This window comes from Culex quinquefasciatus, chromosome 3 (genome assembly GCF_015732765.1).
Source record: "Culex quinquefasciatus strain JHB chromosome 3, VPISU_Cqui_1.0_pri_paternal, whole genome shotgun sequence".
Lineage (NCBI taxonomy): Eukaryota > Metazoa > Arthropoda > Insecta > Diptera > Culicidae > Culex > Culex quinquefasciatus.
Window position 1 is genome coordinate 136014863 of NC_051863.1, and position 26616 is coordinate 136041478.

The 26616-nt window shown below is 35.3% G+C and overlaps 1 protein-coding gene across 5 annotated transcripts in view; it reads right to left on the reverse strand.

The window, feature by feature from the left end:
* LOC6047503 (tumor protein D52) overlaps positions 1–26616 on the reverse strand; it is a 32779-nt gene that overhangs the window by 2674 nt on the left and 3489 nt on the right. Inside the window, exons 2-6 of one of the 5 annotated variants that reach the window (XM_038264727.1) lie at positions 17048–17915; positions 11099–11220; positions 3940–4100; positions 3698–3757; positions 3262–3273 (exon numbers count right to left, since the gene is read on the reverse strand). In XM_038264727.1, the coding sequence (XP_038120655.1) occupies positions 3262–3273; positions 3698–3757; positions 3940–4100; positions 11099–11220; positions 17048–17594 (902 nt within the window). In that variant the 5' untranslated portion in view covers positions 17595–17915. Of the gene's footprint in view, positions 1–3261; positions 3274–3697; positions 3758–3939; positions 4101–11098; positions 11221–17047; positions 17919–26616 lie in introns of all 5 variants that reach the window. The other 4 variants (XM_038264726.1, XM_038264729.1, XM_038264728.1 and 1 more) reach the window with 4 other exon arrangements.

Sequence of the window (26616 nt, forward strand, 5' to 3'; positions counted from 1 at the left end):
CTAATTCAATTTAAAAATCCAAATATTGACAATCAAAGTAAAAATAGAAACTGCATAAAAAACTTCAACAATGGAAGCACTCATTATGTAACTCGTTTTTAACTGTAAATGAAAAGAGGATAGCAAATAGTAAAAAAAAAAATATTAAAATTGAATGTTATTTTATCAAAGAAAGCTCTAAACATAATTACAGCAATTTTTCTTTAAAAAAATGGGATTTTGTTTATGAACATGTTATTACCAAGTTCCCTTATATTCTTTGAAAATTCTGTTTTTTTTAAACAATGTAATTTATCGAGTTGTCAGTATTTTAATGATTTTATTTTTTTTTTCAATGAAAAGTTCAGTTTAACAAGACTACATGCTTTACCACTCATTTCATGCAAATTGTTTCAAGAGGGAAATTCTTTTAAAATAGTTGTAATGACTTAAGATAAAATTTCTTTATTTTTTTTTGCAATATGTATATTTTTTCATATTTTTAATACGTGAACGTGTTTTTTTTTCAAAAACATTTCAGCATTTCTACATCGCAGCAATCCTTGGTCGCGGTTGGTTGACAAGAATTTGCGCTCCGCGTTTTTTTTTTGGTTTCTCCTCGTTTCGAAATTTTTATCGTGACGTTTTACGGTTCGCGATTTTTAGACTTTCCAGCGGGACAGTTCCGTGAGAAGTTCATTCGGTAGTGTAGTGGTTTTGAGTGGTACAAGAATTCAGGCGGATTTTTGCAGGTTTTAATGTGATTTGGGTGTTGTGAAGAAGTGACACTTTGATGAGAAATCTCGGTCACCGAACGGAGTTTTTTGAAGCCATTTGTTAAATTTTGGTCAGAAATTTCTGCCGATTTTCCAAGTTTTTATTGTTGTAAAGTTGTGAAAATTGCTGAGGAAAATGTTGAAGGAGTTGAGTAGTGAGTGAAGGGGGCGGGAGTAGGCAACGTTTGCTGAGATTGGCGGCTCGATTTCTGAGCGGCTCAAAATGGAGGCGGCTCGAGAAGTCGCCGGATTCGTGACGAAATAGTGAATGTAATCGCTGCCGGTTTGACGGATGGTGCTGCTTTTCGGGTGAGAAACTTCCAATTGGAAATATGGAGCAGCCGTGACTGACTGGTTACGGTGTTCGCTTTGTAAGCGAATGATCCTGGGTTCGATTCCCATCTGCTCTAAACGAGAAAGATCAGGAAATATGAATTTTTGAAACTCTAAACATGAACGAAACATCAAAGTCGCTCGAACCGGGGTTCGATCCCCCGTCCTTTGGATTGGTAGAATTATGAATACTACTACTACAAACTATATACGTGCTGGGTCTTTGTCCATTTGACAAGGACTCGGAAGTGCTAAATAACGTTTGAATCCGATTGATGCAAACGTTCTTTAGGGCGGGGCTTGTCGATTCAAGCTGAAGTACCTCGCGCACGGCTAGCCTGCGTAGAAATGGGTCACCGAAGCTCGGCAGAGCTAACACCTGCCAAATGCCTATGCGAGTTATTTGCATGTATAGAATGTAGATCTAAAAAATACATGGAAACAACTCAATTTGTAAGAAGCGACCGCGTGGTCCCGTTTGGTTGGTTGCACACACACACACACACACACATCTTTGCGCTGGTCATAAACGATTAAATTAAGTATCTATATTTATTTTCTAGCTTTGTTGTTGTTTAAAGTTAGATATTAACTTTTATAAGATAAACTTTTTCAAAAATAAATAAAAATCATGTGAGTATATATTATGAAATTCCTTGTGAAATTCATGCCATCATAATCATCCAATATCCAATATTCATAAGGATTATTCTAGGGATTATTAATTCCTTTTAAATAGATGAAAATATTGGGAAAATCTTAACAATTAATGTGAAGTGCTAAAGACGAATTAAGTGAAATCTATTTTAAATTGTACAAAATATTGCAAGAGTTAAAAAATGATTTTAAACAGGTATGCTTGAGATTTCCAACTTTTCTCAACTTGTCGACAAAAAAGACACAAGTTCTCGACTTTTTCCCGATTTTTCGCGGATTTTGGCGAATTTTATTTTTAGCGGGCACCCTGCATAAGGGAGATTCGGCTTCAAAAACCTACATAAATATCACTTAAGTGGTTATAACAAAAGACAGGGTTGCAAGATTTTTTTTGACTTGTGAGCGATTCTCGACCAAAACCGGAAATGGATTATACCGTCAACAGGGGTGACATTGGGTCTGGGGGGTGAAATTGGGTCATACAAAAATGCCGAAATTTGTATGACCCAATCTCACCCCCCAGACCCAATGTCACCCCTGTTGACGGTACTAATATTTTTAAATTGGTTCCAACTTTTTGAAGGCCTTTCCTTAGACCAAATAAGCAACTTTGTGTCATTGGTTCACCCATACAAGACCCCATACAATTTTGGCAAAAAAAGTAAAAAAATTGAATTTACGAGCCACGGTTTTAACATTTGAATGAAAACAAATGTTTAAAAATGTATTATACACCTGTCCAGTTTTTTTGCAATCATTAGTTTCCAAAATACCTAAGTATTAACGACAATTAATTGTTTGTTCATTGGAATTTCATAAAAATTCAATATATGTTAAATCCAGCCCAAACATGCTAAATATGATTAACAATGCAGAAAAATGCGTTTTAGATTGTTTGACTTTTATTTGCAGTAAAATTTTGAAGTTTATAGTAAGTATTTTGTTGTAGTTTAATTATTTTTTCTAAAAAAAAACTGAGCCGTACTACTTTGACGAGTACATTTAATTGGTCAGAAACAACCAGAAAAAAAATGGATGATTCATGAAAATAAATAGAAACGAAATGCAAAAACGGATATTTCGACGAAAAAACTTGGGAACTGCCTCTTTATGAAAAAATATTGTAAAAAATCAAATCACTATTAGAATAGACGGAAGGCCATTTTCGCAATCTTGTCAATTGAAAAAAGCAAAAAACAAAATCAAGCAATCTGGGAACACTGCAAAAAGTATATTCTCGACTGAAAATTCTCATAATTGTGAGTCTTCGAACAGGAGGAATGATCAATGATTTTTGATAAGAATTGTTTTGCAATGTGTTTTTTTCAGATTCTGTGTATTGTACAATCTACGTAATATACAAACGATCCCCAAACTATCGAGAATGTTAGACAATAACCCACGGAACGGTTGAGCAACCAAAAAATATAGAATAAGGGGTCACAAATACAATCACATGCAAATGAATAAAACGCTTTTCCAATGAGTTTCGGGGAGAGCCGATTTTAGTACTCACCCTCTCGCTATCCTAAATGTGATTTTGTTATTTATTTTTTTGGTTTTTGGCGTAAAGCAGAAGCCCGCGCACGTGGACAGTGAGTACCGTACCGTATCATATCGCGAAAGACATAGAAACATGGCGGAGGGAAATGCAATATCGTTAACAAAAACAAGGATAAGCCGGTTTGCAGTTTGGTTGAAGGGCAGAGGGGTAAGTTTCAGATTGATTGGAAAAAATAAATAAAAGAGAGAGAAAATAAAACGAACAGAACAGAGGAGAATAAAAACACATAAAGGTGAAGGTAACCGATATAGGTTTCGATTAAATATCTAGGTTCCACTGAGAGAGAGTGAGACACAGACACAGCGAAAAGAGGGGGACCACTTTTAGTAGTGTAGTAAGTTAGTAGACACGACACGCATGGAAGGAGGACTCTTCTAGAAATACTTACATTGGAGCGCTCGTAACTGCTGTCGTAATTTCGCCCACTTTTGTCTCGACGGATTGATAACTAGAAATTTGGAGGGGGGAAACAAAACGAAAACCGAAACATAAAATATGATAATGAAAGTATGAACGCAAAATCAATAAAAATAAGAAAATATGCGAGGCCAAACAATGAACCCAAAAAATCCAACAACTTTCAAAATAACACCCCACATCCCCTTCCCCCATCAAGAAATATATACTCACACGTTGCTCTCCTTGACGTTCTTGATGCCCTGGCTCATGTCGTCGGTGATTTCCTTCCACACCGTGATGCCGAGCTTGCGCTTCAGCTCGCCCGCGTGCCGAATCTTGGACTGCAGCACCGTGCGCAGCGTGGTGATTTCCTCCTCAACGCGGGCCAGTTCCTGAATTAAATGAATAAAAAAAACAATTTAGCTCATTTGCAAACTTGTGCCTCAATTGAATTAATTTAAAATGCATTTTTTCTAATTTTATTCAATTTTTCAATATTTGAAATATTCTAAATTTTCAACAGCAATATAAACTTCAATTTTAGCTGATTTCCGGTAATAATACAGCTGTCCCAGCAAAGTTAAGGAGGTATTAGACTAGGGCAAACAAACAAACTCGCACAGTTTGACAGTTTGCCAGTTTGTCTGCGTTTTTTGTTCGCCAACATTTCGATGTTCTGTGCTCTCGTATGCTAAGAAAAAAAGGAAAGAAATAAGAACCCGCACTTGAAGTAAGATAACTTGGATAAGCACCGCACTTTGAAAAAACCGAGTGCGGTGCTTGGTGCTAATTTGAGAATTTGGTGTCTAATTTCTCCTATGTGTTTAGGTGTTGTAAAGAAGTAACCTAACATGTTAAATTACGGAACAATAGACACACTTGAATCCTGGTTCTGTTTTCACTTTTTGAGTGTTTTTTTTTCACCTTCAAAAGGTATTTTCTTAATTTGCGTTATTTACATACTTTACCTGCAGGAATATCTTTGAAAATGAAAGTATTGCTTCATTTTTCGAAAGAATCAAATAGTGCAGGAAATCGCTTTGAAACGGTTCGGTGAAGCTAGAGAAAACACATATTTTTGTGGAAATTTGGCCGAGTTTTCACAAAATTCTCATTCACTTTTGCCAGAAACGAACAACATTAAAAGCACAGATTCTTCATCGCACATGACATTTCACACGGAAACTTGTGTTGATTTTCTTCAAATTGATTTGAAATATTCTTTGGAGAAAAAACAGTTGAAAAATAAGCACCTCCAATCTGAGGTGCCTATAATAAGCACAGAAAAAAATGGGGGCAGGTGACAACTAAAGCTTTGCAAAACTGGGTGGCTAAGTTCGTTCCCTGATGCTAACTAGATAGGAAAACCAGCAAGCTTAGTACAAGAGAGCACAGAGGCATCGATTTGTTTGCAGAAACGTCAGCTTGCATATATTTTGTCTTGTTTGCGAGTTTGCCTCAAAGAGGATTGCGAGTTTAGCGAACTGTCAACTGCGAAAAAGTGTGAGTTTGTTTGATTGCCATAGTCTAATACCTCCTTTATTGTCCAATTCAGCATTTTTTTCTTGGAACCAGCTAAAAAAATACCTGTTTAGTGAGAATTTTGCAAGCAGTGAAAAAAGTATTTTAATGTTTTGAAAAAATAATATATATTTCTGTGGCCAACTTTGGCCCTGTTTCTAACTAATGTCCCAAGTCCCGGATTATTTTTGACACACTTTGTTGCGATTTGAAAGTGCGACTTGCGGCTAAAAAAATACTCGACAAAGTGACTGAAAAAATATGAAAACCGGCAAATAGGCAAAATATAATCATTGGAGTTTGTAGAATAGGCCTAAAACTACAAATAAAAACAAACAATGGACAAGATAAATGCATATTAAAAATACTTAAAATGGAGAAAGAAAAAAACTTGAAAGCATTTTTTCTTGACGAACAAAAATTCTGTAATTCTGTAATTTCGGAATACATTCGTCCGGCTTCAGCTGAAGATTCATGCTGTCCCATGTTGCATGTTCGAGTGTAGACCTACGGAAAACCTTGCCGCGAGGAGAGGTGAGTGAGAAGTACACGAACCACCTACGACATAATTCCTCGGGCGGCCCAGGTCAACTCGAAGTTACCCCAGGCACCCCCAGTGCAGGACACATTGGGGGTAGAAAGCGGATAGATATTTCAGTGAATACAATAATTATGACAGTTTGATAGTTTCATATAATCCCTATTCCTTGATCTTACCTTTTGACACTATCAAACCTAGCAATATTACTATTGCATCTTACCATTCCCTTTTGATAGTGTCAACTTCAAACCTTCATCCATTGTGCAATTAACACATAATTTCCGCTATATTCTTCATGCGGAATCGTCGTCTACTTTCTTCGCCTTATTATCACTGAACCACGGCGCGATATTGTTCTCACATTTTTGAGCTTCAACGACCGATTGTTATTCACGCACTTATAAAAATACTTGTTCTGTTTCGCGGCTTTGTGAAAAATACACGTGTGTTGGCTTATACAATGACTTTTTGGTCATCGTATGCTCGCAAGGTACATGAAAGAGAAAAAGAAAAAAAAATGGGATAAGTACAATGTAAAATAAAATCGAACATTGGATAACAGACTAACACATAAAGAAAGAATAAAGAAACCTTATTTTGCAACTAGACAGAACTACCAACTTGTAACGAGAAGTTTACAAGATAACAACTGAAGTTGTGAAATATGGGACAGGACAAATAAACTAGAATAGTTAATATATATAATAAAACAGATTGAACGTACCTTTAATCATATTAATAACAGTTATGCCCAAATTTCTTACCAATTTTTTTTTCAACTGTTACATTTCTACAATAATGTATTGCGATTCCAAGTTTGAAGAATAGAGTAGTTAAAGTTTGTGAGGTAAGGGACAAGTTATAGCAATAGCAAAATAAATAGATGGATAGATTTTACTAAATTTTATCTTAAAATAATAGGAAAAATCTAGCCTGATTTGAAAATAGCCAATGCACCAATTGCAAACATACAGCATTTCACGCTCACACCGTATGGAGTAAGTGTGATAAGCTATATGTCGACATTCGGCGCATCACCTTTTTCAAAATACAGGAAATGATAGAAGGAAGGCTCCATTATGTAGAGCGGAAGGCTTCTGCAACACTTAGAACTCAGAACAGGCATCCTCTGAAATAAGAGAGAAAGACAAATATTAAAATTGTGGTATTATCACTAAATCCTATCATCCTTTCACCCCCCAAGACATGGTCTATCCTTCGTGCCTTCGTGTCTTGGGTGATGGCGAATTCTACCTTCTTCAATGATCTTCGGACCACCTCCAACTAGAATTCACAACAGGACCTCCCTCGGCTCCAGTTTACAACATGACAGCGACGAGAACACAGCCGAATGGGAGTTGACAGTATTAAATGCATGCTATACCCTTTGCTTTGCTGGATACTTACTAATAGCAAAGGGCGAGAGTCCTGCGACTCTCAGCAATCATGAATACTGCCCATTTGCCACCATTTTTTCTTGACGAACAAAAATTGCTTAAAAATGATCTACTGCAATTAATAACAAATAATATTGCTGATTTTTATTGGAACATATTTTTTCATAATGTATAAAATGTCTTTTTTGATTACTTTTCCAATCATTTCCATTCAAAATTAGAATGAATTTTCAAAAAAAAAATATTTTTTTTGGCTCTGTTCCACTTTGTTTTATTTTATAAAAACTTTACAATTTTCTTTTATTATTCAAAAAGAACAGAATAAACGTCTCATAATCTATCAATCGGAGGAGATTTTTTTCATTGATTATTCTCTTATGTGAGCAATTATCTGAGATTTCGGTCATTCGATTTTTTGATCTGGCTAAAACTTTTTTGGTGCCTTAGCCCAAAGAAGCCATTTTGCATCATTATTTTGTCCATATAATTTTCCATACAAATTTGGCAGCTGTTCATACAAACATGATGTATGTATGTGTATGTATGTATGTATTTGAACCCTCGTCTTGGCAGGACTTGGCCATGACCACAGTATATTTCAACTGAGACGGTTCGGTTAGTAACCACCATATATCTCAAGAACCTTTGAAGCGAATACCTTTCTCTGGCTAACGATTTTTTCTGAAATTGTACAGACATAGATCGGTAATGCAGATAACTCGGGCCAGGCAATCCACGACTCCCTCGTCCAGTTCATGAGTATATGAGATGGCCCTGGGCTGTTTTTGAGACGGTGTTAGTAGTTATACAATGGTTTGACATCATTTCGCCACTACGGATCTATTCAGTTTTGTAGCATTAACTCCATGATGGCCGACTGGTTAGCGTCCCAGACCATCAATCCAAAGGTGTGAGTTCGAATCCCTTAAAGAATCTTAAAGGTTTTTTGTTCATATTCAAAGTTCAATTCCTGATTCCAAATTTCAAGAGAACCGACCGGGATTTGATCCCTGAACCTTCTGCTTTCGAGGCAGAAGCCGCAACCATTAAGCCACGGAGCCGGTTCAAATTTGGCAGCTGTTCATACAAACATGATATATGAAAATTCAAAAATCTGTATCCATTGAAGGAATTTTTTGATCGATTTGGTGTCTTCGGCAAAGTTGTAGGTATGGACTACACTGAATTTTTTTTTAATTGAATTAGAGAGATTTTATACTTATGTGCATTCATCTCTAACACTAAGACTAACATTTGGGTAATTCTCCGCCAACTCACACAGCAGTTGCCCCGACCCCTCTTCGATTTGCGTGAAACTTTGTCCTAAGGGGTAACTTTTGTCCCTGATCACGAATCCGAGGTCCGTTTTTTGATATCTCGTGACGGCGGGGCGGTACGACCCTTCCATTTTGAACATGCGAAAAAGAGGTGTTTTTCAATAATTTGCAGCCTGAAACGGTGATGAGATAGAAATTTGGTGTCAAAGGGACTTTTATGTAAAATTAGACGCCCGATTTGATGGCGTACTCAGAATTCCGAAAAACGTATTTTTCATCGAAAAAAACACTAAAAAAGTTTTAAAAATTCTCCCATTTTCCGTTACTCGACTGTAAAAATTTTTGGAACATGTCATTTTTTGGGAAATTTAATGTACTTTTCGAATCTACATTGACCCAGAAGGGTCATTTTTTCATTTAGAACAAAATTTTTCATTTTAAAATTTCGTGTTTTTTTCTAACTTTGCAGGTTATTTTTTAGAGTGTAACAATGTTCCACAGAGTTATAGAGCAGACAATTACAAAAATTTTGATATATAGACATAAGGGGTTTGTTTATAAACATCACGAGTTATCGCGATTTTACGAAAAAAAGTTTTGAAAAAGTTGGTCGTCATCGATCATGGCCATTCATGGTCACCCGCGACAGACACGGACGACGAAACAAAGAGAAACGCAAAAAGTTACTTTTTTGCAATTCCGTCGTGAAACTACTTACTTTTCCTGTCATTCTTGAACGACGAAATATCCTACTTTTCTGTTCCAAAAATAACAAAATCGAATAGCAACACTTTTCAAAATAAATGCTGAAAAGTTCTACTTTTCAGCACTGAAATGGGTGCTGAAAAGTTGAACTTTTCAGCACTTGTTTCGAAAAGTAACACTTTTCAACATTTTTTTGATTTAAACGATTTATTGACAACATACATGTTAATTTGACTTAAAATTTCACTCAATGGGTGTTTTTCGGAATTGCAAAAAATGTTGTATGGAACTCGTTGCAAAACTTGATTTTTTCAGCACTCTTCGTATTTATCCAACTCGGTGAACCTCGTTGGATAAATGTACGACTCGTGCTGAAAAAATTCTCTTTTTGCAACTTGTTGCATAAACTACTATTTCAAAACTTTTTTTTCGTAAAATCGCGATAACTCGTGATGTTTATAAGCAAACCCCTTATGTCTACATATCAAAATTTTTGTAATTGTCTGCTCTATAACTTTGTAGAACATTGTTACACTCTAAAAAATAACCCTGCAAAGTTAGAAAAAACACGAAATTTTAAAATGAAATTTTTTGTTCTAAATGAAAAAATGACCCTTTTGGGTCAATGTAGATTCGAAAAGTACATTAAATTTCCCTTAAAATGACATGTTCCAAAATTTTTTACAGTCGAGTAACGGAAAATGGGAGAATTTTTAAAACTTTTTTAGTGTTTTTTTCGATGAAAAATACGTTTTTTCGGAATTCTGAGTACGCCATCAAATCGGGCGTCTAATTTTACATAAAAGTCCCTTTGACACTAAATTTCTATCTCATCACCGTTTCAGGCTGCAAATTATTGAAAAACACCTCTTTTTTCGCATGTTCAAAAATGGAAGGGGTCGTACCGCCCCTCTGTCACGAGATATCAAAAAACGGACCTCGGATTCGTGATCAGGGACAAAAGTTACCCCTTAGGACAAAGTTTCACGCAAATCGAAGAGGGGTCGGGGCAACTTTTCCCGATTTCGTGTGAGTTGGTAGAGAATTACCCATTTAACAATGAATGTTTGGCCCTTTTAAATTGTTAGTTTAAAAAAAGTGAAATAAAAAATATTCAAAAAAATGTTTTTTTTCGAAAAGATCACAAAATTCCACGAATGTTTCATGTTTTAACATTGATAATCATTGCTGTGATATCGACATTAGAAAATGGTGGGTTGTTTGGGTGAGACTTAGAAAACAACTACCGTAAACTGTGGTCAATCGGAACAGATGGGGTGAATTGGGACAGCAGTTTTAACCATGTTGAAACACAATATTTTGATTTTTCTGGTTGGTTTCGGTTAGAACAGACCCAGGCCAACAAAATGTGTACATCCATTTCCAAATGTTAAGGCTTTAAGTGCTATAAAAACTGCTGTCCCTATTCAGACTGTAGTCCCGATTCACCCCAGATTACGGTAATTAACTTATTATTTCCACCCTTACTGCCGTTCTACGCAGAATTGTCCCATGTCATTTTTAGACAATTTTGACTTTTTAGCATTTTTAAGTTTGGTTTGAGTACCAAGTCTGTTTGTCCCAGCGTTACGCTTCTACTCATAATTGTCCCACCAAGTATTTTCTTATACGGAATCATTAGTTTTAAGAAGCATTGTGTCTTGTTTATCTTTTGTATAGTAAGAGGAACACAAATAAGAGTGAAAACGCCTAATTGGGGCGATTAGGGACATACAGAACGAATAGGGACCCACGGGAAAATTATGCGTAGAACCACAGAAATCGGTCGAAAAATTTCAATCGCGTATTTCTCAGTTGCACTTTTTTGAACATGGGACAATTATGCGTAGAACGGCGACTTATTTCTCATTTAATTTTTGTTTTTTTTTTAATTTAACAGAACAGTAATTTTCTTGAAGTCAACATGTTTACACTAGCAATTAACCTACCTGACTCCACTCGGCCCGTTGCGCTTCCTGTTCCTCCACGGTGAGCCCGGAAAACTCCTGGGCGATCTCCGCCGAGCTGACCGATCCGACCGGAGATGCATCGGACAATTTGCCAGAATTGTCTGTAAAAGAAGAAGAAAGAAAGCAAAAAAAACATATTAATATTGCAACAAATCGTGCTTTTAACACTCATCATTCATTCAACCGTCTGCGAGCATGTGTGTTTCAAAATATAAATCTCACAAACGTGCCAAAAGTCACACGTTCCAGCTGTTTTAAGCTTTGTTTGTTTATTTACCCCCTTTGGATGGGGAGTTTCGCGGTTCGTGGGATTTGAGCAAAAAAAAAAAAAAAAAGAGGAGACCATTTCGTTCCACTTTGGCGAACACTTCCGAAGCCCACCTAGTGAACTGGAGGGAAAAAAAACAATACAGAGTATTAGGAGTTGATGGCAACAGGTCGGCCGTCTGTATGTAGTTATTTACGAAACATTACACTCGGTGGTCGCTCATATGTAGTACAAACACACACACACACATAAATGGGGTGGTAGTTGCTGTAAAAAGCGGAAGTGAAGAAAAGAGCTTTACTCGAACATTATTTTTGACACATGAATGGCGTTAATTCGGAAGCAACGTGTTCTCTCTATGTGTGTTTTGTAAGTTTATACGGTTCTTCCGTCCACGATTGGCCGTCGTCGATAATCGCCACTTTCGTACGGATTCTTTCAACTGTGCGATGGTGTGTATCAACATTGTATTATTATTGTACAGCCCGATTGACATTGACCTTCAGCATGTTTGGTCGACTTATAACGGTGCTGACGATTTTGGATTGTGATTTATGGTTTTTTTAAACTTTGCAAAGTGATTCCAGTTAGTTTACATGTTTGTATGGCAATTATAATTGTTTAAAAACAAAGTTCTATAAACTATTTTATCTTCAATTCTTAAAATTTGCGAATTTTCATATCTTCAAATCTTCGAACCATATAGTTACAAACTCAAATTACGAAGTATTAAATGAATAGCAGATTTTTAAGGTAAATTCAATGCTAATCTTTTTATTCATGAGCTCAAACCAGTAAGATTTCTGCTGGATAAAATATGTTCTATGAAAAACATATTTTCTATAACATTTTTTTCATTTCAGTTTTTTTCCATGAAAAACATAATTGCTGAATGTTTTTTTTTATTTCAACTAAATTAACAATATTATTCTTAATCATATTCACTCAAACTGGTCACAGAGACGATTTATTGTTTTGGAGCATGGATTCATTTTACTCACTTTCCAAACACTGTGATTAAAAAATTAATAACTAGCTAGGGGAACAGCTTCTAAATCCAGCGTGCCTCTAATGTTGGCAGGTCAGAACTTTGACATTCAATTAAAGCTACACTGAGGAAAAAGAATGTAAGATTTTCATAAGACTACATCTTATGTGCTGCCTGATTTGAGTATCCACTAGGCTCTCGCGATTTTCATAGACAATCTTATGACCGTCACTATAAATTCATATGGTTATAACTAAACTTTACTTATGTATTTGGTCCACTGTTGATAGACTATGGACTTCATAAGAAATTCTTATGGAATTCATCTGTAATTTTTCAATGGTTTTCGCGTATGATGCTGGTGTGAAATTTTTTGACATTTCAAGATGGCGAAAGGACGGATCGAGCAAACAATTTTAAACGCTCGCTACTCCAAATCGCCCCGTAGTTCGTTCCGGTTACTACTTCACAAAGCTGCCGCCGCCGCTATGAGTTTTACCGCGACCTCCAAGACACAGGTAAGTTCTGTGGCGGGTGTTTCGTGGGTTTTGGTTCAAAGTTGAATATTTTGTTTTGGTATTTTAGGTAATATCAATGGCCGTTGGTTCCGCCGGCGGCCCTCCTCAGCATCCTCTAGAAGGATCCGGAGAATAGCATCGGTGAGGACAGATCCGAGCAGCGGTCGAAGGTTTAAGTTTGATTGACGCGGTCATGCCGAAGGTGGTGGCCATCCGGCAGAACATGCCGAATCACCAGCAAAAGACGATTAAACCGGAGGCTGCGTAAACCAACGGGACGACGAGCAGCGGAAGGAAATGAAGTTTTGGGTATATTACGATAATTTAAAAATATATACGTTTAAAATTTAAATAAATTTTTGTTTTCATTCAATTAAAAATAAGAAAAAATTGGTATAAAAAACATAGTTTATAAATATAATCTCCATGAGCATTGCCATATATTTTGTACACAATTCCATCTATGAATATCATAAGATAACTCAATGGAAATCTTAATTAACGGCTTTGTCAAATTTCCCCTCCCAGCCATAAGAAAATCTTATGACATCCGAATAAAATCCTGATGTCGAAAGGTCATAAGACGTTCTTATGGATTTTGCCAGTACTTTTTTCTGAGTGTAATTAAAAGCGTTTTCAACTGAAATCGAGTGATAAATAGCTCAATAAGAAGTGAGCAAGCAAATTTCTATCAAAAGTTTAGCAAAATTAGTTGTTTAAATAGTGAAAATCATCAAATTGGATGGAGTTAGGAGCGAGTGCTTAACCTGCCAAACATACGAGAATTTCCCCAGGCCCGTGATACTGACGTAGCTTGCTGAAGCCGCCACCAAATGTTTGGTGGCGCTGTTTCGGGAATAACATTTCAGAGGGTCACAAATCAAAATATAATAAGTCTTATTTATTTTTTTGGAAAATAATCCTGTCGCTGCTCATATTGATTTTTTTCATTAAAATAAACCATAAATGCCGCCACCAACAATATATGTTTAGCATCAGGTCTCAGGCAAAGCTTCCCAGCAGGTGTCTTTTTCAAATCCTCTGAAATGTCTTCCGCAAATTCTTATTTGGCCAATGAACTTACAGATCATCATAATGTTAATTTAAATCTTCAATTTGAGGCGGTTGAGCTCAACCATGTTGTTGGGAAACCTTAAGAGCGAGTCCACGAACAGGGCATAGCCCATTGTTAGGGACGTTGTGGGGCTCACGTTGTGGGGCTTTACAAAAAAGCATGTTTTTGAGTCAAACAAACCAACTTCTATGGTACCCCGTGGTTTGAATGTGTTGGTAAATTTTCGACAAGAAAGCCAAAACAGCTGTTTTTAGACATAAAAGTTCAAATTTAGAAACTAATTTTGTTGTTTTGTGTCTATTCCTACTGAAACAAATTAAAAAATATTCAAATAGTGTGCAAAAACATTGCTAAAATCACTTCTCAATTCACCCCATGTGTCTCGATTTGCCCCGGATAATGGTACACATTTAATTTCATTTTAACTAACGAAACAAAAATAAAGAAAAAAAAATATTTTCGTCCTTTCGATTTTGCACCCTTTTCGTCATGTTACTCCCCATAATTTTGACACTAGACACCAAAACTTTGGTACTTTTTAGGCTTCAGTGACATTGTATGCAGATGACAGCCGAAGCATCCCCGTGAATTTCCCCTACTTCTTATAAAAACAAAATACTAATCATTATTTTTTGATATTTGAACGAATTGAAAGATAGCTTATATATTTAAAAAAATATATATATTTTCTAGAAGTTGTATTTTTTTTTACAAGCAGCCAAGGCATTAATTGAACCTAACACTTATTTTGACCATTATAGTTGCTGTTCTATACAATTTTGTTGCAAAATATTAATCAAAACCAGGAAAATTTTTCGATAAATTTCATATTTCCCGGAAATTCCCGGGAAATTTGTTGAAAATTTCCCGTTTCCCAGGAATTTTGTAACCCCGGGAAATTGGACGCTCTATAATTTTGTTAATACAAAAATGGTACGTAAATATTCGAAAATCTGTAACTTTTGAAGGAATTGTTTGAATGATTTGGTGTCTTCAGCAAAGTTGTAGGTATTAATAAGGACTTAAAAAAAATAAGTACACGGAAAAAAAATTGTTCATTTTTTAATTGACTTTTTTTTCACAAGAATTTATTTTCTCAAAATTCGCTTTTTTTAATTTTTTATATGTTTTTGAGGGCAAAAACCTTCATCTTTAGAAGTATGGACAATTTTTTTTCTTGTTTAGGCTGGTACAAATTTTATTTAAAGTGTTTGTAAGCTCCCCTTCAAAGATAGCCCAAAAAAAAAGAGGCAAATTTTTTTTTTCGCTGAACTAGTGTAAAATGCATTTTTAAAATACTGTTTGCATTCAAATGTTGACCACGGCTTGTTATTACATTTTTGAAATTTTCATATTTTTTTAATTCTTGACTTTTTTTTGATAAGGTCCTATAAACAAATGTAAACATTGAGTGTATCCCGCTTACTCCGATGGACTTTGACATAAGGTGTGAAAGGGATACACTCAATGTTTACATTTGTTTATAGGACCTTATCAAAAAAAAGTCAAGAATTTTTGTTGGCCTCCTAAATCCGAATAAGGGAGCGTTCTTTTATTATGTAACGCAGGCCTAGACGTTACATAATAAAAAAACGCTCCCTTATTCGTATTTTTCATTTTTTTAAAAAAGAAAAAAAAATCAATTCAATTAATATTACCACGGTTTACGGTACTTTTAACTAAAAACTCTAGTGTAGTACAAATCCACGCAAAAATCACAACAGTTGATATCCATATTGCAAAACACGAAAATTTGAGTAAAAAATCGCATACAAAAAACCATGCACAAAACACATTAAATGTACAGGAAAAAATATTTCAAAGCTGCGGAGCTGGATCCCAGTACACACCAGGAAACACTGTGCCCTAGCCTGCACGGCTGTCCGATCGTTGAAGAGTTCCTTATAAACGTCAATATGAGCCTTTTACATCTTGGTCAAGAATGTTTTCCATACATATTTCAGGGTGTATTTTTACATACATTTACATAAAATACACGAAAAAGAATCACTTTTTTTTTGCTGTGCATAATGTCTAATGGAAAAATACAAAAAAAATATACGAAATGGATTATTCGTTTCCAGAATTAACCATTTTCTTAAATAAAATATTATTGATGTTCATTAAAGAAGAGAACATTTTTACGAGAATTGTGAAATTCATAGAAATTAAAATATTTAAAGTTTCTCCTATAATTACCAATTTCACGCTCGTAAAAATGACCAGCATTACTCTATAGACGAATAGGAATACATTAAAAAAATCGAAAGTTGAACTATATCCGGAATCGGAAATAAAACAATGCAGTCCCCGAACATGGACTAGTTGCAAAACGGACGCAGTTGAATCAGTTCCACCAATTATTTTTGATCGTTTGTTAATAGTCCTACGACCACTGTCAATTGAAGCACAAATTGGGGTGTTAATAAATGCGCGGCTGTAATTTTCCGGTACAAAATACTTGACACGCCTTCTGTCTCAAAATATACAACAATTTGATTGAGACCACACTCAACGTTAACAACAGTTTGGACTTTGTCGTCTCCGCGCCAAAAGTAATCACTAGCCTCAGAACGAGTTGTGTGGCACATTTCACGGTCATGGAACTTTTGCTTCTATTTTATTTATTGCTGTGCGGCAATTGTCGATTTTTAAAATCTTTATTTATTTGCCTTTTAATAATTTCATGTCATCGTTCGCATTATATAGACTCTCGTCGGCGCAAATTGTTTTTGATTTCCCTTTCGTTGGCTTCACCACCATTACAATAAAAAAACACATTGATTGGCTAACCCTAACGGAGCAGTTTATTTTGTTGATTGTGTGGTGTTTGGGTTGCTTTGCTAGCTCTAGAGGCTTGCGACTATCGCAATCAGCTGATCGGTTGGGCGAACTTCAAGCTTCAAGTACGATTTTTGCATGGAATGGGCTAGTGTTTACATTATTTGTTTTATTTTGTTTGCGATGCATGTCATTGATTTCAATAGAAACAATACAGTTGTGTGATTTGAGGATAGTGAACTCATTCAGAGAAAGTAAAAATGGGTCCTAAAAATCCCAAAGTTCCCCACCCCCATACCTGTTGCACTCCCAATGTTCAGGAAGCTCTTGTAGTTGTCCCCGCTGGATATCCGCGCCAGGTACGGCTTCGAAAAGTCAATAAACGTGACCCGCACATCTCGAATGCGCCTTTTACTAAACAGCTGATTCAGCTTGCTGGCTTGCCGCCCATTCAACAACCGATGAGCCAGCAGATTCCTCATCACCGCACCCCCAACTCCATCACCCGGTTCAACCGCTCTGAGGTTCGTCGCTCCACTCGCTCCGTTCCCCCTCGAATCGGCAAGTTGCGGGCTAAATTCGGTCTCGACGGTTTGCATCTCCAGGAACCCGTCCGGATCCGGGTCGATGTCTTCGTCGGACGAAACGCCCAGAATCTGGTCCAGCGTTAGCGACCGCAGGTACTGTTCGGTTTCTTCGGGCCAGTTCTGCTCATCGCCGAGCAGTTCCTCCACGTTGTACTCGCTGATGTCGTCCAGCGACGGCGTCAGGCAGTTGTCCAGCTTCGGGATGTACGGATCTTCGATGTACTCCAGGCTGGGCAGCTCGTCCTCGCCAACGCGCATTTTCGGGCTGATTTCGGCGGCCAGCTCTCTCGGGTTGTGACTAGATACTAGAGCGCGGAGGGTGTGTTTTTTTTCAAGCCGGAGAGGTGCGTTTGGCCAAGAAGTTTTGCGCACTTTCGCTCTCTGTTACGCCATCGGCAGCAAAGGCATGTTGGTGGGCTTTGTAATTGCACTTGTAATAAACAACAACGATGGCCGCGATTACGTGCACGGCTTCTGCTGCTGCTGCTGTGGTTGAGGTCGCGATTGTTCGAAACTCCAAAGGCTCTGTTTTACTCTCTGTTATGGCCTCTCTATAGTCGCCATCTATAAAAGTTGCTGCTGCTAAGTACAATAAGGTTGAATTGAAGCACTAAATTCAGGGTGGGCACTCATATAAAATTTCAATGATTTTTCTTTATTACGTTTTAACTTTTAAAATTTGGAAAACAACCTGAATTGCTCGATTTTAATTGAGATAATAACATTTTGTTTTTTTTTTATAATTAAAAAATAAAGTAAAAATTTCTGTCTTCCAACTATCCAATCCATCCAGATATTTCGTAATTTTTTTCGCCAGTACTTTTTTCCCCCCACATTTTTGCCCATATCTTTGCTTAGAATAGTAACTGCACACAAGTGTATCGGACCGAGTGTCCGAGCGGGATAACTGTGATATTATGCACTGGAAAGATAACACTTACACATTGATTTTAACTGTTTTTATTTATTACATTGACACGAGTACTGACTGACACAAGTACAAGCACAAACCCAAGCACAAGACTATTGGCTGCACAACTGACAACAGAGCACAAGCATAAGGAACACTGACTAATGACTGCACAATACAAAAAGAGACCCCGACTGAACAAGCTCAGGCCGTTAAATACTAAGATCACTGAACTGTGGATCTACCAGTGCCCTAGGCCGTGGTCGAAAAATGTTATACAAAACATCAGGTGTCAAGCGTTACCGCTACCTGAATGTTTTGTATAACACACCGCGTGTGCTAGACCATTTACCGTTGTCGTGAACTTGACATTGTTCATGACAAACAATAACTGTAGTCTATGTATAGTAGGTAAGCGACTTAGGGTCGCTACATCTCCCCTTCCTTAACAGCTTGAAATTAATCTTGAAGAGATTGATTTCAAGTAGATAGTTGTAAGTTTTTGGTAAAATATTATAATTTTTCCTAACTTTACGTTGGTCCTTGCTACCTCAGGGATGTCTTCTTGGATGTCTTCTGTCTCGCGATATGACTCTGGGGTGTCTTCGGGGATAATCACGGTTGTCCTTACTGCTTTGATGATGTACGTCTGGGCTGTGTTGACAATATTGACTCTGTTGTTCCAACTGTTGACTTTTTCGCTGTTAAGTGTTCAATCTGTTGTTGATGCCATCTCTTGTTAAACTTTTCGTATCTCGTTGGCTTGACACGGTATGATTGAACTTTCATTAGTTCGTTTGATCAATTCTGTCAAGGCAAACACTGCCAAAAATCTGTTCAGGCAACCATTGCCAAAATCAATGCAGTCTAAGTTCATTGCTTAGCCGCTAATAACACTCCGGTTATTAATGAATAAGGCGCAATCTAGGAGCATCATCTCCCAGTCGCCGTCGTTTAAATCGTATGTTGACACCGTATATATTTCGTCGTTTAAATCGTATGTTGACACCGTATATATTTGTCTTTCCAACGAGATTCCATCGATCTCTCATCTTGCCATTCTCCTTGCCACAGTCTAGACCATCAGCTTCGTCAACAACAATAGAACACCATACAACATTGAGTAACATTGAAGATCACCAATTTTCAACATCTGGAGTAACGCCAAGGACCCTTCGTTGTCCTATCTTGAAGACCCTAGCGTCATTGATTGAGAAGATCACCACCATCTGGAGTAACGCCAAGGACCCTTCGTTGTCCTATCTTGAAGACCCCAGCGTCAATGTTGAAGTTTGAAGTTACCTCTGCTCCCTAGCAGAGTGGATACCGCTCTCTGAGGACTGGCTCAAAATTCTAAACCCTAAGTTTTTTTTTTGTTTTTATACTTTGAATTGCTAAGCAGCATTTTTTTTTTTAATTTGCAGATTTTTTTTTTAAATATAATGATTATTTAAATATAATGATTATCTCTACGAATTGGCTAAGCCCCATATTTTATTTGCTAGGCGGCATTTAATTTTGATTGACTCTCAATTTGTTTTTTTTTTATATTTTATAAACAAAATGATTGGTTATTTTCAAATTTTTTCAATCATTTTATTTATCGCTCTTCTAAATTGAATGATATTAAATTTTGGTGAATAGAATAGTCCGAATCATTTACTGGCATCATTCAATTTATATACTTACATAAATGATCCGACCGATCATTCCCCCTATGACCCCGAAAAGTTGGTAGTAGGTGTGCTGAAAAGAAAAGTCTCAAGCAAAGGGAAATTCTCGCATGCAAGCATATTAGTATAAAATGCAATGTTTTATTTTTTTACATGATTAAACTCAAATTCCTCTTGAAAGTACTAAACGAATTTACATCATCAACGTTTTCATTGACAGCGTACACATTATTAGCGTGTGTGTCATCAAGTAAACAAACATTGAAAAGCATTTTGCTAACGCTGCATAATGGAAGCAAATCGCCTGTTGCGATCACTACGTCGTTGTATAATTAAGCTTCATAACTTCCTTAGGAGCACAGTGAAGCAGGTCACTTTTTCGCATCACAAAATCTTGCCATGATTGTCGGTCAATTGAGTTTGTATTTTAGTATCTTGATCATTTTAATTTACTTTTTATTTTATTTTAGTAGAGGATTAAACCTAATGATGAAACCATCGATAGGCAAATCTTTGAATGCACATTTCATTATGCGGGTGAGTTACCACAATACAGATTTATTTATTTTAAATACATATTGTGAACGTGATAATAAGAGTCCACACTCATGAATAAAGTTATAAAGAGCACTGCACTTGAGCGACCGTTATGTTTAATCATTCACTTCTTTTTAAAATACATATCCTTTTCATTTCAATTTTCATTCGACATTCTTCGATAATGTGTCCAGTCCAAATTATCAAAAACATATTTAGCTTCCTTTCATACGAAATCTTCTAAAATCTTCAAGCTTTTGTGATGATTGCAATACATTTTGACTGGTCAAAATTAATGGTTTAATTTCTTCAATTGAATTTGAGTTCTCTTTTCTATCACCATAATTCAATGATGATATCGACCGAGAGTTGAATTTATCTGTGTGATATTGTTTTAATGTTTTAAACGTTCTAACTTGTTCTAATGCAATCGGGTTCGTTGTTTCAACCAATGCAATATCACTTTCTATGATCTCATTGGCATCTTTTGGATTATACTGGCTTTCAAAAACGGTATCTTTTATAGGATCAAATTTCAATACAACAACTTGTTCTTGATGAACTCCATTTTGAATTTCCTCAGTCGTTTTCTGATTAAATATCCATTGAGGAATAATTATGTTTGAATCGTTAATCTCAGCATAAATCTTTGTTAAATCATAAATAATTTCTTTGTCATCTGATTTATTATATTCTTCTTTAAAATAATCAGACGTAGTTGCAACATCATCATTTATTTCATTTATTTGGGTCAACTGATCTAACTCTTCATTAACATTCAAAACTTGTACTTCGATTTCACTGTGTGTAGTTGGTTCATCCGCAGTATTTTCTTCAAATAAATTGTCACCTTTCCATGCCGCAGTAGTTAGCACAATACTCAAATTTTCACTATTTTCAGCAAGTTCGATGTGCTCATCGTAATTTGAATTTGAAATATCTATTACATTTTTAGACTCATAATTTTGATTAAAATCTTCAAAACTATGCACTAGTTCTGACTCTTCTGTTACAAAAACTGAACAATTATCTGAATAATTTAGTAAATTATTCTGATTGTCCATTTCTTGTTGACTGAAATTAGCATTTCTGTTATCAAACCAGTCTGAACCATTAGTCTGGTTATTAAAATTGCTATCATTAAAATTTTGAGACTGGTTTCTGTCTTGCCATTGTGGGCGATTTTCAAAATTTTGAAATTTGTTGTTTTTCCTCCCATGATAATATGGTCTACTGTTTGAGTTTGAATTAGAGCTATAGTTATAATGGCGTTTGTTAAATGATGTACATCCACCGTTAAAATCATCTGAGTGATAACGAATTGCATCATCGTAATTGTTATTTGTATAATTTTGTTTCATTGCTGAACTGGTATTAATTGCTTCAATATATCTGCACTTTTTGACTAATTCTGCAACTAAGTCTTCATAATCATCAGCTTGGATATTTGCTGCAAGTTTCACAACATTGTAATCTCTCAAACCTGAGATAAAATTTGATTTAAATTGTCTATTTGCATAGACGTTATTCCCAAGCTTTTTAATAGAAGCATGAATTTTGTCAGCCCTCTCTTTATAATCTTCAAAAGATTCATGATACAATTGCTTTAAACTATAAACTTGCATGATAATCTGCTCAATACTTAATTTTTCTTCAAAGGCATTTCTCAAAGCTAGTTTGGTTTCATTCCAAGTTTCTTTAATTATATTGTCAGCTTTATCTAGCGCTTTCCCATGAAACTTCATGCGAACTACTACAAGTAGTTGATGTTCCCAATGAAGGTTGACATTATTTTCATTACCTTGTGCAAAAAGGTCTATAAATGCAATAAAATTTTGTAGATGGTTATGAGATCCATCAAATTTTGGAATGCAAATTACTGCCTCTTTCAGATCAAACACCATTTTGTTATTTTATAATTTAAAATTGAAATTTATAAGTGATGCATAACAATGAACATTTTATTCAAACACTTTTACTCAACGAAATAGCTTTGAAGTACTGACTTCTCCATCAAATCATCAAACAATATTACTTTTTTCACAAAAAAAACAGAACTTAAAACTAAAAGGTACTCACCATGTTATCAGTAGAATGATGATCATCCTCTCGTGGTGGCCTGCTTTGCTTACGGATGAAATCGTCAAAGTCATCGAAACAGCAACACACAAATTCACTAAAAACGGTCACAAACAATACTCAGTTCTGCATGGTTCTAGAATTCACGAGTAGTACACCCACACACTTTTGCTTCCTTGTATCTTCTAATCAAAATCGAGTGCTGTAACAATTATTACTTAAGTCAGTCAGAAATGGCGTTTTCCTTTTTCCTAGCGGTTAGTTTCCGCTGTCACCAGATGTATCGGACCGAGTGTCCGAGCGGGATAACTGTGATATTATGCACTGGAAAGATAACACTTACACATTGATTTTAACTGTTTTTATTTATTACATTGACACGAGTACTGACTGACACAAGTACAAGCACAAACCCAAGCACAAGACTATTGGCTGCACAACTGACAACAGAGCACAAGCATAAGGAACACTGACTAATGACTGCACAATACAAAAAGAGACCCCGACTGAACAAGCTCAGGCCGTTAAATACTAAGATCACTGAACTGTGGATCTACCAGTGCCCTAGGCCGTGGTCGAAAAATGTTATACAAAACATCAGGTGTCAAGCGTTACCGCTACCTGAATGTTTTGTATAACACACCGCGTGTGCTAGACCATTTACCGTTGTCGTGAACTTGACATTGTTCATGACAAACAATAACTGTAGTCTATGTATAGTAGGTAAGCGACTTAGGGTCGCTACACAAGTAATACTTAAACGCCGAACTAAATTAAATTAAATGAAAAAGGCACTAACAAATTGTATATATTTTGGAGAATTAATAAATTATTAAAATTCAAGAAAATGGTTATCGTTTGACCTGGAGCATTTTGAAAACTAGCTATTAGATAAAATTAGAAGTAACCGTGAATGATTTCATCAAAAACGATCTAGATAAGAACATCCCGAGTTTTATGCTATTTTTAAGCTGGACATTAGGTCTAGGTTTTTGGACTCCAATTTTGAAATTGTGGCTTGTAATATCAGTTTATATATATTTAAAAATGTTAACTCGCGGGTATAATTTCTGATGGGAAGATCCGAAGTGTTGATCCTTCGAACCGGAACCGTAAGGTTCCGATTCCCTAGGTGCCTGCAAATCAATCAGCGAAAGGACAGTTCAGTCGTGTGAAAGTCGTCTACCTGTGTAAAAAAATAGTCTATCGCGATGGAGTCGTAGGCCTCGCTGATCTTTCTCCAGTTGAAATCAATGGTGAAGACGTTTCCGTCATTATCCTCCACCGTAACCGCTCTGGACATCGCGCACTCTAGCTGCTGAAAACCCGCCGAAGAAAACCACTTTCCCGAGAAAAAACCCGCCGAAAAATCGTGGAAACCCGTGCCCGATCAGTGATCGTGTAAAAATGTTACTTCTGACAGTTCCGTCCAGTCTTGCAGTAAAAGTGCTCAATTCAGTTGCTCAAATTCAGTTCGGTGGCTAAACCAAAATCTTCCGTCGGCTCGGCAAAAAATCTGCACACAAACTGTCCGCAAAGTCCGCACTGGAATCCCAACCATGGTAATAGGGTCCTAAAGCCCTATGCCAATTTTTATGTACAACGGTTTCCTGTTCAAAATCCTGTCGATGAATTTGTAAAAAAAACTAATATTTTTCAAAGTTTATGTCGCCTCCCTTCCCCCTCCTTTCAAAATTGGTCCGAAAAGTCAGGGTGCAATAATTTTTTTTCAAAAAACTAACAAATTTAATGGAAATAAAAGTCTAATCCACTGAAAACAATCTAAAAAGCATTTTTCTGCATTGATAAGGCTGGCAAAAAAAAATCTCGATTGTGTCACGTTCCCCAGAAAACCATTCCCCCGAAAACCATTCCCCAGAAAACCGTTCCCCAGAAAACCATTCCCCAGAATGTACCATTTCCCAGAAAACTATTCCCCAGAATGTACCATTTCCCAGAAAACCATTCCCCAGAAAAGTTTCTTTCTCGAAAAATCAAAGTAGTTTCAAATATTAGTTTGTTTGAAATTTCTTGGAAAATATAAAAATTGGACAAGGTTATTTTATCCATGCCAAGAAATTTTCCTTTTTTTGACAACAATTCTTGAGAAAATAACAGAAAATGTTAATTCGGCTTATGACTCGTTCTATTATTCTAAGAAATTTTCCCTTCTTTTTCAGTCATGTTAAATTTGTTATACAAATGCCGAATAAATTGTAGTTTCTTTTTATTTCTTGTTTTCCGTGAATGCTATTTTTAGTTTTGCAAAGAAGAAAAATGTTTGCTACATTAAAATATGATTATGGGTGTCATTGGTATAATTCCATTTGACATATTGTACCTTTGGCATATTGCTCATTTTGCATGATGATTTAAAGTTTGATTTAAGGTGACAAAAATTTAATTTATTTTTTTTGGAAGAACAAAACTCTCTTGACTTACAAGATAATTTTTTCCTTCTTTTAAGGTCTCCTGACACAAGTTGAATTTCACCTTCTTTAAAGAAGGGAAAACTGTCTTGACTTGTGATATCTGCTAACAGAAGTTGAATTTTCGCTTTAAAGTTTTTTTTTCTTGTATTATTTCTTGTTTCCATAAGGAAAAACTCTCTTGACTAGTGATAACAAGTTTAACAAATTGTGTAAGTGGTCAAGTATTTTTCTTACTTAAAGAAGGGAAAATTAAACCCGTGTCAGCAGTTTTAATAACAAGGCTATATTTTTTCCCTTCCTTAAAGAAGGAAAACTCTCCTCCTCCCTTTTAAAGGTAAAATTCAACTTGTATCAGTCAGTAAAGTTTTCCTTTCTTTAAAGAAGGAAAACTTTCTAGCCTTGTAATAACTGCTGACACAAGTTAACGTGGTGATTATTTTTTTTTTTTTTTGAAAATTTGGAATTATGGAAATTCTGAATTTTTTCAAAAATTTGGAAAATTTTGGCAATTTTGGTAATTTTGGAAATTTTGGAAATTTTAAAAACTTTGAAAATTTTGAAAATTTTGAAAATTTTGTAAATTTTGGAATTTTTTGAAATTTTGGAAATTTTGGAAATTTTGGAAATTTTGGAAATTTTGGAAATTTTGGAAATTTTGGAAATTTTGGAAATTTTGAAAATTTTGGAAATTTTGGAAATTTTGGAAATTTTGGAAATTTTGGAAATTTTGGAAATTTTGGAAATTTTGGAAATTTTGGAAATTTTGGAAATTTTGGAAATTTTGGAAATTTTGAAATTTTGGAAATTTTGAAATTTTGGAAATTTTGAAAATTTTGGAAATTTGGAAATTTTGGAAATTTTGAAATTTTGAAAATTTTGGAATTTTGGAAATTTTGAAAATTTGGAAATTTGGAAATTTTGGAAATTTTGGAAATTTTGAAATTTTGAAATTTGGAATTTTGGAAATTTTGGAAATTTGGAAATTTTGGAAATTTTGGAATTTTGGAAATTTTGGAAATTTTGAAATTTTGGAAATTTGGAATTTTGAAATTTTGGAAATTTTGGAAATTTTGGAAATTTTGGAATTTTGAATTTTGAAATTTTGGAAATTTTGGAAATTTTGGAAATTTTGGAAATTTTGGAAATTTTGGAAATTTTGGAATTTTGGAAATTTTGAAATTTTGAAAATTTGGAAATTTTGGAATTTTGAAAATTTTGGAAATTTTGAAATTTTGAAATTTTGGAAATTTTGGAAATTTTGGAAATTTTGGAATTTTGGAAATTTTGGAAATTTTGGAAATTTTGGAAATTTTGGAAATTTTGGAAATTTTGGAAATTTTGGAAATTTTGGAAATTTTGGAAATTTTGGAAATTTTGGAAATTTTGGAAATTTTGGAAATTTTTTGAAATTTTGGAAATTTTGGAAATTTTGGAAATTTTGGAAATTTTGGAAATTTTGGAAATTTTGGAAATTTTGGAAATTTTGGAAATTTTGGAAATTTTGGAAATTTTGGAAATTTTGGAAATTTTGGAAATTTTGGAAATTTTGGAAATTTTGGAAATTTTGGAAATTTTTGAAATTTTGGAAATTTTGGAAATTTGGAAAATTTGAAAAATTTTGAAAACATTCAGAAATTTTGAAAAATTTG